General features: G+C 44.2%; 1 protein-coding gene across 2 annotated transcripts in view; it reads left to right on the top strand.

Moving 5' to 3' along the window:
- lamc3 (laminin, gamma 3) overlaps window positions 1-15,505 on the top strand; it is a gene marked incomplete at its 3' end in the record, with an annotated part of 244,086 nt that overhangs the window by 136,182 nt on the left and 92,399 nt on the right. For both annotated transcript variants that reach the window (XM_084046138.1, XM_084046137.1), the window contains exon 10: window positions 2,544-2,754. In XM_084046138.1, coding sequence (XP_083902264.1) covers window positions 2,544-2,754 — 211 coding nt within the window. The remainder of the gene's footprint in view (window positions 1-2,543; window positions 2,755-15,505) is intronic.

Below are 15,505 nucleotides of genomic sequence, written 5' to 3'. Positions count from 1 at the left end.
CTTTATACACCCGCCTCCTCCCCTCCTTCCTTCTCCTTAACCCCGAAGTCTACTCGGGTTAAAATGAAGAGGCTGCCAGCCCGGCTTTCCTGGCGAAATGTTAACCCATTCAAACCCGGGAACGCATCTAGTGTAACAACTTTATTATCCATGTTTTATACTTTGGCTATTCAAAAAATAGCAGATATACAGGTGCCGCGCTATGAGCTTGTAGATCTGCTATCTTTGAAAAATCTTCGAATATTTCAAATGTTTGCTTCTGGGGGGTCCCTGGAATGACATATTTTTTAAAGCAAACTCAAATGTTTGCTTCTGGGGGGTCCCGGGAACGACTTATTTTGAGATGGGGGTCGGTGATCAAATACATATAATTTTAGGGGTCGTTGACATGAAAAAGGTTGAGATCCACAGATATAGAAACATATACGTTTTTCAGAGTTAGAAGACATTTATAGAATCCCAAGAAGCAAAGATTTGAGATAACATTTTTCGCTTAAAAAAAAAGATCAGCACACATTTTCACGATTGTTTTCATGACCATAGCAGATCTACAAGGTGCCGCGCTACGAGCTTGTATATCTGCTAATTTATTTTTATTTATTTTTTAAATTTGCTTAAAAAAAAGATTGGCACACATTTTCACGATTTTTCAAAAAATAAAATAGCCCAAAGAAATCTTAAAATTCACGGTCTAAATCGGTTAATGCCCGCAGTGGACATATTGAGCGAGACTCTCATCTGCCATTTGTGACGGATAGCTTTGGAGCTGCTGGAGGGACCGGTCTCTCTTTTTTTCTTCAGCCATCCTCATCCAAAGCCTTTCCCTGATGGAACAATCTCTGCTGTTGTCTCTGCTTCTCTGCCCCTCGGCCCCCCTATACTGAGCATCATTCACCACTAAAGCTGAGTCTATGACCAGCAAGATGCTGGCTCTCGTGGCTTTCGATACAGCGGGAGGAAAGCCATAGTTCATTTATTCATCATTCAGTCATTTCGGCTTTCGTTTCACACCATCACTGCCAGCAGTGGTGGAAAAAGCACTCAAATTATTTACTTAAGTAAAAGTACCAATACTGCAATATAGAAATACTCTGTTACAAGTAAAAGTCCAGAATTAAAAATGTACTTGAGTAAAAGTACAAAAGTATTAGTATCAAAATGTACTTAAAGTACCAAAAATAAAAGTACTAAACTCTTTGAAAATAGCAGATCTACAAGCTCACAACGCGTCGCGATGCGACGCGTTGTGAGCTTGTAGATCGGCTATTTTCAAATAGCCTAGGTATAAAATAGGGCTAAAGTGGTTAATGTATGTTTCATAATGTAATAATTTATATCTGAAGAGTAACTAGTAACTAAAGTTTTCAAATAATTGTAGTGGAGTAAAAGTACAATATTTGCCTCTGAGATGTAGTGGAGTAGAAGTAAAAGTATTGTAAATTGTAAATTCTCAAGTAAAGTATAAATACCTCAAGATTTTACTTAAGTACAGTACTTAAGTAAATGTACTTAGTTACTTTCCACCACTGACTGCCGGGCAGAAACCTTGTAAAAGCATTAAAAAAGAGTGAATGTGTGGAGTGATGCTCTGCAGTGGTACTGAGTTTTTTTGAAGTCTTCTTAATGTGCTGTAATGAGGCAGAGATGAGACAGTGCTTAATTAAACACAGTCTCCCACTGTGCTGCTGTCTGTGGGCAAAAAAAAAAAAAGCCCGGATATCTTCTCTCCCCAGACAGATAAACAAGTCCCTCTGATAATCCTAACCTCAACCTGCATCTTCTCCCAATTAACCTAACTGTAAACAAAAATGTTCTAACAGTAAAACAACCATTTCTCTTGTGAGAATGGAGGTCTATACACATGGTTTAAACGGTAATACCACTAATGTTCAACATTGAACTATGTCTTTCTTTTTTCTTTTGGCTGAGGGGGTGGAGCCAAAAGTACCAAGCTGGGTGAAGCTGAAACAGAATTTACCAACCTACATTTTCCTCACAAAAAAAAATCTATTTCTCAAACTCTACTATACTTGAAGAGAAAAGACATACAGTAGAGGCAAACCGGGTGCTCATAGGAGATAAAAAACAAGTCTTAAAGGTGTATGGTGCTTCTAGGATCGGCGGGACTATAAACTTTAAAAAATAAAGAAGAGATCCGAGAAACGTGGAGGATAGGAAGTGAAGTTAAAACATATTAATATCTATTTTTTTAATACATTTTGTTTTAACTATCCACATTTTATGAGTGCTCGGATCTCTTCTTCGTCTTCTTTTTTAAAGTCAAATACTATACAATTACACACACGCACACGCACGCACACGCACACACACACACACACACACACACACACACACACACACACACACACACACACACACACACACACCCACACTCACACACACACACACACACACACACACACGTTTGTTGTCTTTGTACTATAGCAGCAGGAGAGGTATTGATGTGTCCATTGTCAGAGCTATTTCTCCACGATCTCCCTAAACATACTGAACTGTAGTTTCCTCTGCTCTCTGCTCTACAGATAAGTTCCTGGGCAACCATCTCCACAGCTATGGTCAGCTTCTCTCCATCACCTTCAACGCCGAGACCACGGAGCTCCTGCCCGGAGGAGTCACCGTGTTCCTGGAAGGCTCTGGAGGAGGAGGAACCATGCTGTCTGCAAGCCTCTCACCTGAGGAGCCGTGGCTGGACCGTCCGACAGGCACCGTTCCCCATCACGTCTTCTCTGTCAGGTACACCTGCTGCTAGCATCCTTTCTCTCTCTGTGTGTGTGTGTGTGTGTGTGTGTGTGTGTGTGTGTGTGTGTGTGTGTGTGTGGGGGGGGGTTGTACATTACCCTCACTTCTAGTAGCATGGATCACACATCGGACACAGAGACAGTAGAGATTACTTGTGTATAATTTTTGGAGTTTATTTGGAATAAGAGTAAAAGTTTTATTGTGAAACAGTTAACCTGAAGTGCTATTCAGTCTCACTCCGTCTGAGGTCACAACCTAGAGAGTCACGGCACCAAATGCAGACATACAATCTTGGGCTGTAGGGGGCCGCCCTCTGTAGCAGAGACAATGAATAACACAAAGAGTAAGACGGAAACGATAATACCACTGCGGAAGTCGAACCACTTGCAGATTTTATATATATATAGATACTTCGTCCCCACAAGTATAGGTAACTTTGAGAAATAGACATTACGCGGACACATGGTCCTCACGAGGTACATGGTTGCTTTATGACTTTTTAGGGTGCGAAAAGATTCAGGATGGAGTTAGGATTAGCCATTGAGAGGTTAGGTTTAGGATTTAAGAGTTCTGCTTGATCTATACTTAATTGCACGCTGGTGTTGTGCAGATCTTCAAGCCCACAAGTCCTTGCGTGCTGCGACGCACTCAGGCTTTAGGTATAAGGTTACAAAATAAAGGAAATGGTAACAATGCCATTTTATAAAATCACCGTACTACTTACTCCTCACAAGTATACTAACACAAACGTGTGTGCGTGTGTGTTTGTGTGTGTGTGTGCGTGCACGGCAGCCTCCGTGTGCCATGCATGCGCCCGACGAGACGGAGGATGATCTATATAGCTTTGTAATGACGAGTGAGGATCTCTTCTTCCTCAGAGAGGGCCATTTAATGATCACCCTGGTCCCTGGGCTCCTGGGATACTTAGGAGGGGGGGGTTGGGGGGGGTACCGTGGGTTGCGTTCACACATAGGGCTGTATACCGCTATGCTGTACGAGGGGGAACTCATTACTGGTGTGCAGTCACCAGACAGGACAAGCAGCAGGACTAGAGCTGTGGCTGGTACAAAAAACACCACCAGGCACTTTTCCCTCATAACTAAAATTCACACATGGATCTACCGGCACTCCCCTGACAGTGGCTGCTGTTATATCCTATCCTAACCCATTAACCCATTCAATCTGGGAAAACGCATCTGTGTCATTTTTAAGATTTATTTGGCTATTCAAAAAATAGCAGATCTACAAGCTCATAACTATGAGCTTGTAGATCTGCTATTTTTTTTTTTTTTAATTGTGGAAATGTGTGCAAATCTTGGAATATATATAGTTTTAAAGCGGAACATTTGTAACTGTCAAATGTCTTAATTTTTCTGAAAAAAAACCCTCTTGTTGCTATATCAGTGGTGCTCAAACCTTTTCTTGTCAAGGACTACCCAAAATGTTATGTTTTTGGCCGCCGATCCCCATCAAAATATGTCGTTCCGGGGACCCCCCCCCAGAAGCAAAGATTTGAGTTAAAAATATAGTTTGAAAAAAAAAATATATATATTCAAAGATTTTCACAAATGTTCAAGATTTTTCAAAAATAGCAGATCTACAAGCTCATAGCGCGGCACTCGGTGCCGCGCTATGAGCATGTAGATCTGCTATTTTTTGAATAGCCCAAAGTACAAAAACGAATGGTTATAGCTAACATCTAAATTGACACAGATGCGTTGTAACATTGGTTACAAATGAGAATGTGTAGAGAATTTGTGAGAATGTGTGTAAAGAATGTTAAAATGTAACCCAAGATGGACCCTGACTTGTCCATATGGGTACATCTCTACATCCTTCACGTTAATTTAACACTGGAGATCGCATCGCTTATGACATCTCGAGTCAAGCCAAAGCCAGAGAGAGAAGCCATATATTCCACTGCGACAGAGAGAGAGAGAGAGAGACCGACAGACAGACAGGTGTGAATATTGAGTCAAAGAAGTGGCTATTCCTAGCATGCTGGTGTTCTGTACCTGCCACGTCCTTACATGACAGCTAAAGCATGAGGCAGCCAGCTAATCACTACACAGTCTCCTCCATGGCATTCGGTAGGGGCAGTGACAGCAACACACACCCTGAGTGGATGAGCCATAATCTGGACACCACCACCACCACCAGTGTGTCTGCATGGGGAAAGTCTTCATCCTCATGCTGTCCCCCGTGATGCTGCTGGAGTCGGAAGCGATGAGCGCCACGCGCTGTAATGCTCGCCATGATACATGACAAGCAGCCGGAGAGGAGAGAGAGGGAACGCGGGACTCTTTTCTTTTTTTTCCCGGGTGTGAATAAAAAAAAGTCTACAAATATGACACGTGAATGCGGTTCACGCGTGTATGTTACGTATGAACCCAAGGAAAGAAAGAACAAGAAAGAAAGAAAGTCCTTTATTGAGCCCGTGGGGGGAAATTCAGCTTCAGCTTCGCCCAGTCAGTGGTGTAAAGTAACTAAGTACATTTACTTAAGTACTGTTCTTAACTCATTGAGTGCTATTCACGTGTTTCAGGCGTTTTACCGCTATGGTGCAACGTGCCAATCACGTGTTTCACGTGTTTTTGAAAAAATAGTAAAAAACTAAGAAAAAAACTTTTTTCTTCTTTTTTTGGGGGGGGGGGGAAATGTTCAGAACCCAATATATCATTATCTGAAGATTTTCAGCTCCATCCACTCCTTGTTTAACTTATAACTGAAAAAGACTGTATCGCTTCCTAAGCACTTTTTTTTTCTGGCACTCAGTGAGTTAAGTCAATTATTTTGGTATTTTTACTTCCCTATAGTATTTCCAATTTTCAGTTATTTTACTTCTACTCCACTACATCTCAGAGGCAAATGTTATACTTTTACTCCACTACAATTATTTGCAAACTTTAGTTACTAGTTACTTTGCAGATATAAATTATTATATTACATAATGGTGGTTAACATACATTAACCACCTCAGCCCAATTTTATACCTAGGCTATTTTCAAACATTTTTGTACCTTTACTTTTGGTACTTTAAGTACATTTTGGTACCAATACTTTTGTACCTTTACTCACGTGAATTTTGAATTCCGGACTTTTACTTGTAACAAAGTATTTCTACATGGCGGTATTGATACTTGTACTTAAGTAAACAATGTGAGTACTTTTACCACCACTGCACCCAGTTGATGGCTGTTCAGGCGGTCATGTTGAGCCCACGAGGGGAAAGCATGTTGGTGTCTTGCTCAGGGACACCAGGTGGGCCGGGGAGGAGGGGGGGGTCGAACCACTGACCTTCTCATTCCCAGGCAGCATGCAAAGACATAACCGTACACATACTGTACATGGCGCCCAGAGAACCAACGTTCCGCTCTCAATGTCAACAAGACAAAGGAGCTGAGGGTGGGACTTCAGGAGGCCGGGGAGAGACGTATACGGTACGATGGCACCTCAGTGGAGATGGGTCAAAGATTTAAAGTTCTTTGGAATACAGCATCTCTCTCTCTCTGAGGACCACAAATGGGACACACACACACGCGCGCGCACACACACGACACGCACACACGTGGTTAACCCATTAAGACCGGGAACGCATCTGTGTAATTTTTGGATTTGAGCAAAAAAAAAAACATTATTTTACACTTTGGCTATTCAAAAATAGCAGATATACAAGCTCATAGCGCGGCACCGAGTTTTTGAAAAAAGAAAAAAGAAATGTGTTCAAATCTGTGAATATAATATTATATAATTATTAGAATATAATTTTAAAGTGAACATTTTTAACTCCAATCTTTGCTTCTGGGGGGTCCTTTTTTTTTTCCAAAAAACTGTAGGATTTAGAAGACATTTGTAGAATCCACAGAAGCAAAGATTTGAGTTAAAAAATGTTTGCTTTAAATATATATATATATATATATACTGTATATTCAAAGATATATAGCTCATAGTGCGGCACCAAGTGCCGCACTATGAGCTTGTATATCTGCTATTTGTTTTTAAAATCTTGACAATTTTTTCAAATCTTATATATATATATATATATATATATATATATATATATATATACAAGATATACAAGATATACAAGATATACAAGCTCACTTGGTGCCGCACTATGAGCTTGTAGATCTGCTATTTTTTGAATAGCCCAAAGAAATCTAAAATGACACAGATGCGTTCCCGGTTTGAATGGGTTATAAAAAGGGCTCAGCAATGCCTCTACACTCTCTCTGCTGCCTGAATAAATTCAGGGTGCATCCTCAGGGCATTCTCTATACAACAGCACCACCCTGACGAGCTGTGTCACCGCCTTGGTACGGGCGCTTGCAACCGCCCTCGACCGGCACAGAGCACAGAGGGTGGTGAGGACTCGGAGGACGTCCCATGCAGCGCGTCGTATATTATAGGAAGTGAACCTCTCTCCCTCCAGGGCAGTGGTGGGACAACTTTGAGGATGGAGAGGGCCACTATATTTCCACACTGACTCCAGAGGGCCACATTGAATATACTGTCGGGCGTACAGTATACCTCTTATCTCCGTATTTTAACTTTTTTTCGTAAATGAATGCCGTACTTCGCCATTCTATGTCACACAAAAGTAGCAAAAATAGCAGATCTACAAGCTCAAAACGTGTCGCAGTGCGACGCGTTTTGAGCTTGTAGATCTGCTATTTTTGCTATTTTTGAATTGGAATCCAGATAACAAATATTTTGAGCTATTTTTTTAATTGGAATTGGAATATTTGATATTGAAAATTGGAATAAAATTTAAATGCATTTAGTTATACTTATGTTAACTTTATGAACTTAAATACAAATACATTGGACATAAAAAAAGACAATAGAATTGTAATACTAGTCATAAGCTACTAATATAGACTGTTATTAAAGCGGGTCACGTTCAGTGTTCCGATATTAACCTGCGGGCCGCATTAAGTGAAGGTGGGGGCCGCATGTGGTGGCCCCCCGGGCCGCCATTTGCCCATGTATGCTCCAGGGGATACAGGAGAAGCGGTTTGTGTAGCCATAAGGCTGAGCCAATCATCAAGGACATTCTTCACCCCTCACCACAATCTGTTCCCACCGCTGCTGTGACCACGGCCAGACAAGTGACACCGGCCTGTCAGAATCCATCGCGGCAGACATCTTCTGAACAGTGTTCACATGGCAACCAGTGGTGGACAGTAATGGAGTAAATGTACTTGAGTACTGTTACTTAAGTACAGATTCTGAGGATCTGTACTAAGGAGCAGTGAGCAGCTGTTGGTTGTAGAGCTCGGGGAGCAGTTAGGTTACTTTAAGTGTCTTGCTCAGTTTTCAGCAGCTTGTTGTCCATGTGCGAGAGGACGGTGTGGAGGGCCATGGCATTAGCGTCGTCGGTGGATCTGTTTTTGCGGTATGCATATACTGCCACGGGTCCAGCGAGGCAGGTAGCGAGGAGCTGATGTATTCCCTCACCAGTTTCTCGAAGCACTTGCTGGCGATCGGGGTGAGAGCGACAGGTCTCCAGTCATTCAGGCATGTCACTCTGGCCTTTTTGGGAATGGGCACAATGGTTGACATTTTGAACCCTGCAGCCTGGCAGAGGGAGAGGTTAAAGATGTCAGCGAAGACACCCGCCAGCTGGTCTGCAAATGCCTTAAGGACCCGGCCTGGGATCCCATCAGGTCCGGCTGCCTTGTGGATGTTGACCCGTGCGAAGGCTGTACGCACTTCTCTCTCCGAGATGGTTAGAGGGTTCTCCTCTGCTGGTGCTGCTGACGGCCCCGCTTGGCTGCCGCGGTTGGAGCTGATCTCAAACCGGCCGTAGAAAGTGTTCAGTTCGTTGGGGAGGGAGGCAGGCGGGTTCACCTCGCTTCTGGTTCTTGTTTTGCAGTCTGTCGAGGTGTGTACCGCCTGTCACTTGCTCCTGATGTCGCCATTGCTGAGTTGGTCTTGCATCTTTTCAGTGTAGGCCTTTTTCGCCTTCCTGATGGCGCTGTTTAGGGCCGCGCGCGTCGTGTTGCGCGTTTCCACGTCGCCAGATTTGAAACCAGCATCCCGTGCATGCAGATGTACACGTACTCCGCTGTCCATCCATGGTTTCGGATTGGGATAGATCCGAACTGTCTTTTTTGGGACTATGTCGTCTATGCACTTACTGATAAAGCCAGTGACTGAGTCTGAGAGTTCGTTGATGTTATTCCCAGCGGCGTTCTTAAACATCCCCCAGTCAGTCTGGTAGAAGCAAGATTGTAGCATAGCGTCTGTGTCCTCGGACCAGATTCGGATCTCCTTCTCAACGACCGGCTCCCTTTTTAGCCTCTGTTTGTAGGCAGGTAGCAGCTGGATGGCGTAGTGGTCGGAGCTTCCTAGCGGTGGGCGGCGGAGAGCTTCGTATCCATCCTTGAAGGGCGTGTAGCAGTGGTCAAGAATATTGTCACCGCGGGTACTGCAGGTGACATGCTGGTGGAATTTGGGAAAGACCTTTTTTAGGTCTGTCCAGATGGGGGCGGTATTGAGTTTCACAATACACCCTGCATCTGGGATCGCTCAGGGAGTAAAGCTATACCCGGTCGCTGCGTGTACGAACCAATCAGCGGCTGCTAGCGGCGGGATCATCCAATCACCTGCCAAGTAGCTTGAAAAAATGAAACGCCGTCTTGCATCGATTCTGCTACCGGAGTCTCAGATGGAAGTAGGCTGTGAAACAAAATGTGTGTCGCAAGGTTCTTCCATTTGGCAGAGTCAGGTTACCCCATGTTGCCATGGTTACCCAATGTGCCATGGTTACCCAATCACAGTACGTTGAGGCCGGTCTGGAGTCACGTGGAACTCCATTTTTGGGAAAATGACGTCATATTTGATGAGTGGAGATTTGAGGAGCTGGATTTAAAGGCTGATTCCACACAGTGGACATTAGTGAAAGAGAAGCAGACTTTACATCTTGCTATTGAAACCATTAGAGCACCCAGTGGAAGTCAAAACTGACCATTCCTGGATTGTAACTTGAGACGTCACTGTTTGGGTTGTTAGACGTCACTGTTTGGGTTCGTAGACATCACTGGGACAGTTCTAGACAGCTGGAGAAGACACTCGGTCAAGAGATGGAGAACAATCTGTGTGATGCTGAGATGAGGAGGATCCAGCAATACGCGGTGGATGTAACTCTGGACCCTGATACAGCTCACTGCACACTCATCCTGTCTGAGGATGGAAAACAAGTGAGCGATGGAAATGCATGGAAGAATCTCCCAGACAACACAGAGAGATTCTCTAGATGTATCTGTATCTTAGGAAAACAAAGCTTCTCCTCAGGAAAGTTTTACTATGAGGTTCAGGTTGGAGGGAAGACTAGATGGAGTTTAGGAGTGGCCAGAGAGTCAATCAACAGGAAGGGATCAATCGATCTGACACCCAACGATGGTTACTGGACCATATGGTTGAGGAAGGGAAATGAGTACGAGGCGAAAGCTGGCCATGGTGTCGTCCTCCCTGTAAGAGGGGAGGTCCAGAAAGTGGGAGTGTTTGTGGACTATGAGGAGGGTCTGGTCTCCTTTTACGACGTGGAGACCAGAGTTAATCTCTACTCTTTCACTGGCTGCACCTTCACTGAGAGACTCTATCCATACTTCGGTCCAGGTTTAAACCGTAATGGTACAAACTCTGGTCCTCTGATCATCTCTCCTGTCGATCACACTGATTGACAGGATTAATCCTTACATTTACATCGAGTGTTGCATTTATAATAGAGTGTGTAAATTACACAGTATATAATTGTAACTCTTGACTCATTCTGTGCCACACATGGCCTGACGCCCCGTGCGCCACATGACGTCAAAGAAAAAACGATGCGACGCATTGTGAGCTTGTAGATCGGCTATTTTCATTTTACACATTTGAAAACTTGTGAAATGGGACATTCTGCGTAATGAGTACTTTCTACTTTTGGTACTTTAAGTACATGTTGATACCAATACTTTTGTACTTTTACTCAAGTCAATTTTGAATTCCGGACTTTTACTTGTAACGGAGTGCTTCTAAATTGCAGTATTGATACTTTTACTTAAGTAAAAATTGTTGAATACGTTTTTTCCACCACTGCACATTCGCACACACACACACACACACGCACACGCACACGCACACACGCACACTATTTGCCAGGCTCTTCCTCCTCTCACAAACAGCTATATTCTGGGAGCTCTGTGCTAAGGAACAGTGTGAAAGGATTTTAATTGCTTCTGCCAAAGCCTCTCTCCATGGTGGATGTCCAACCTCACCAGATGAATCACAATAAGATGTTGATGGGCCTGAACGCTCTGTGCACGCGTGTGTGTGTGTGTGTGTGTGTGTGTGTGTGCGTGAGTGTGCGTGCGTGCAAGTATGAGGGTGGCTGGATAAAGCTTGGTGTGTGTGTGTGTGTGTGTGTGTGTGTGTGTGTGTGTGGTTGTATTGCTATACTTGTGAGGCCAAAATGTCCCCAATTATAGCAGAATTTGAAGAATAGACATTGTGAGGTCCTAACAAAAGATAGTGTTGTTTTATGGTTAGACATTTAACACATCGGGTGCCAGCCTTTTTTCATAACAACTTATGTTGGGTGCCAGCATTCTCCCCATTGACTGCGCTTTACTGTTTAAATCTGTAGACTCCGCGACGAGCAAATCCACGTAAAAAAAAAGCATCCGTTCATGTTGAGCGATGACCCTGGCTACAGCCTGGAACCATAACATTTCACTTGCGAGTTACAACGGGGGGGGGGGGGGGGGTCGCGCATGACCGGTTTTCACCACAGGAAACGGATTCGGAGATATAGGCGTTTTAAAGAAGGAAATAGACAGGAAGTGGACGGAAGCCATGTTTTTGTTTCTGGTGATCCATTTGGCCTATCCTTCTTAGGATCACAATGGGTACTCCCAGGGCTGCTCTAGCCCCGCCCGTGCGGAGAAAAACGAAAAAAAACAAAAAGACAGAACTCACGGTCCAGACCGTGAACGGCACCAGAGCGCTACTATGTAAACACACGGTTCAGACCGTGATCGGCACCCGATGTGTTAAAGAAAAAATAACGCACATCCTCCGTCTCTTGGTACTGAGCCAAACTGTAAGAACAGAATCATGAAAACATTGCGGGAGACTCTCAACTCACTTTTTGAATGCTCCAAGTTTGTATTTGCGACAAACAGCAGATACGCCGTTTTCGACCTTTGTCAGTATATTATTTTTGCCAGTATACAAGTTCACAACAAGTCGCACTGCAACCCGTTGTGAACTTGTAGATTGGTACATCTGCAATTTTCCCGCCACTTTCAGCCATGCCGTGCTAAAAATGTCCTCTACAAGCGTGTGTGTGTGTGTGTGTGTGTGTGTGTGTGTGTGTGTGTGTGTGTGTGTGTGTGTGTGTGTGTGTGTGTGTGTGTGTGTGTGTGTGTGTGTGTGTGTGTGTGTGTGTGTGTGTGTGTGTGTGTGTGTGTGATGGTGTGCGGGGTGGTTACATGAATGCATGTTACGCGATGACATAAGTGAGATTCATGACAATTTTAGACCCCCACATACAAACGGAAGGATTTTGTGTGTGGATATTGTTTTTGAGGTATTTCCAAGTACTTGTCAAATACATTTAGAGAAGCATAAATAAACCAGAGCAGAAGCACGTTCTGGGACCTACATCCCACTTGTCTCTTGACTGGCTGCATATTGTCGCTGTCGGGCAGAAACCTTGTATCTCCATATTTGTTAGTTTTTTTTGTTATGTTTTTTTCATAAATGAGTGCTCTATTTCAGGGGTGTTCACCATTTTTCAGGCCAAGGACCCCTTAGCTGAGAGAGAGATGAAGCAGGGACCCCCACTACATGTATGAAATTGTGTTGCAGATTAAACTTTTTCTTAGATCTTTTATCATAGATCTTCTGCAGAGTGGAGGGGGTTGAAGGGATGAAGAGATGTATGGATAGAACCGAGTAGCAGGGTTGCCATATCTGCTTATTATAATTTCCCCGCAAGATTGTATTAGAAAATAGCCGATCTACAAGCTCACAACGCGTCACATCGCGACGCGTTGTGAGCATTGTCCGCGTCTCACTGCCACCTAGACGCCTGGCATGCTCACTACAGCGTTTTCAAACACTTGGGCGTCTCCTCCTGAGGTGTGTGCAAACTAAGGTAACAGCTAGGCAGGAACGGTTTCCATTTAGTCTCGCCTCTTGGTCTGCCATTCCGTGTCTTACCTGGCTCGTGTTTAACCATGTGCAACCTACTGCCTACAGTAGGTTGCATAGAGCATATAGAGTATAGAGCACCGAAGTCTGACGTAATTTACACATCCTACCTGCTTTGCGGTTTTCCACCCCCATAATGATTTCCCATAGACGTCTGTAATATCGCGTCAAATAAGAACTGTGTTCCAAAAATAAACAAACGATCCCGGCGCTTTGACTCCTATGGATATGAAGCATCAACTGACGGTGAGAAAACGTTAAAGTTACTTCCGCCGAATTAGTTACATTTTCGCCAGAAACAGACTGTATCAAATATAAGTGACTGACTATCATAAACGATACAGAGCCTCCTCCCTGACAATATCGCCGAGACAGTTTGTTTAATTTTGGACCACAATTCTTATATGAGACGATTCTAAGATGACCCAATGTTATTCTCCATAGAGAAATTACTTTACGAACCTGGGGATGAACGAGTGGCGTCAGGACTTCTGTACTCTATAGCATTGGTTCTCAAAGTTGGGTCCGGGGACCCCCAGGGGTACTTGAGGGGGTTCCAGGGGGTCCCCAGCTAAATGATGGATAGGAACCAAATGGACCATTATGGGTCTGTAACTCTGAGAGCGTACAAATGGAACCAAATGGACCCTAACGGGTCCATTTGGTTCCATTTGTACCCTCTCAGAGTTAAATGAACATTGATTTTACAATATAAATTGGGGTCCCAGAGATAGAGATGCCATTAAATGGGGGTCCGTTGCCTAATGCATGTTAAACTGGGGGGTCCTTGAAATTAAAATGGTTGAAATCACTGCTAGAGTAGCCTCGGAAACCCATGCCTTTTTTTTTGTTTCAAAAGAAAAAAAGCCTGGGAGAACCTTGCAGGAACGCTGGTCTTAGGACCTTGTTATCTCCTAACCAATCAGAGTGCACCAAACCCAGGCGCTGGAATCCAGCGCCTGGGTTTGGCTCCGCCCTTCAAGACCATCGATTGGGCTCGTTCTTTCAGTCTACTGCTAGAGTGCCGTAAAAATCGTCTCTTATGGGGGTCCCTGGCATATCTTTTTCAAATGGGGGTCCGCGGGCTAATAAGTGTCAATTTAGGGGTCCTTGACATGAAAAAGTTTGAGAACCACTGCTCTATAGCGTCCCTAGAGATTTCGTGGAGAGAGGGGGGGGGACAAAAAAAGAGCAGACCAAGTATAGATTCCTGGGGGAGTATATAGGGTTTAAGTGGTTAAGGCTCTAACCCTAATCCTGTGAACTGTGCAGTTACACATGCATAATGTGCTGTGCGTGTGCGTTTGTGCGTTGCTTTTGGACACGCGTGTGCGTTGGCCCCACGTGCTCCGCTTTGGTCTAGTTCTCCCCTGTTGATCGCCTCTCATCCTCGGTGGAGCAGGCTTAATTCTGGTTGCTCTGCTCCATGCTGATTAGAAGGGACACGGCCCCACTCTACGGGGACGCTGCTGGGGAGTTTGTTCACTTTCACGCACACACACACACACACACACACACACACACACTCCTGCTTATCGCTGTCCGAGCAGCTCCATTACCATGGCTTTGAGGGCCTGCTTTGTAATTGCCTCCCTTTTATTAGTTTGCCTGCATGTCAAAGCCAAGAGAACAAGCACCGTCCCCCACAGCGGGGGGCTATGGCTGAGACAAGTGTGGCCCACCAGAGCTGGGCATATGCACCCGTTCGCTCGCACGCACACACGCACGCACGCACGCACACACGCACGCACGCATACACAGTTTGAAATGTTATCATTGACATGAAGGATATACACTTAAAGGACAAGACCACTTTGTCCGAGGTTTGGATTGTGTAGTTCAGTGGTTATCAAACTTTTTCATGTCAAGGACCCCCAAATTGACACTTATTACCCCACGGACCCCCATTCGAAAAGATATGCCAGGGACCCCCATAAGAGAAGATTTTTACGGCTCTCTAGCAGTGATTCTCAACCATTTTAATTTCAAGGACCCCCAGTTTGACATGCATTAGGCTACGGACCCCCATTTAATGGCCTTTCTATCTCTGGGACCCCAATTTATATCCTAAAATCAGTGATAATTTAACTCTGAGAGTGTACAAATGGAACCAAATGGACCCGTTAGGGTCCATTTGGTTCCTTTTGTACACTCTCAGAGTTACAGACCCATAAGGGTCCATTTGGTGCCTAATCTATCATTTAGCTGGGGACCCCCTGGAACCCCCTCAAGTACCCCTGGGGGTCCTCGGACCCCACTTTGAGAACCAATGACTTAAAGGACAAGACCACTTTGTCCGAGGTTTGGGTTGTGTAGTTACCTTGCCATGATGTAACTCCAAAGGTGGACAAGAAATCTAAAATAATTGCTCCATTGATTAGACATTAATAATTCAAAATAATGCTCCTCATTGACTTACATATTACGCTGAAACGGCTCTCAAAGTCACTCTTTTAGCACGAACACAAACCAAGTTGATTCAGACAATATTGAACATCACCAAACCCAGTACTGCTTTTTGTTATATATAAATGTTATCTTC

This window comes from Gymnoscopelus microlampas (genome assembly GCF_963454915.1).
Source record: "Gymnoscopelus microlampas genome assembly, chromosome: 21".
Taxonomy (NCBI): domain Eukaryota; kingdom Metazoa; phylum Chordata; class Actinopteri; order Myctophiformes; family Myctophidae; genus Gymnoscopelus; species Gymnoscopelus microlampas.
This window is presented reverse-complemented; position numbering and strand designations above follow the sequence as displayed.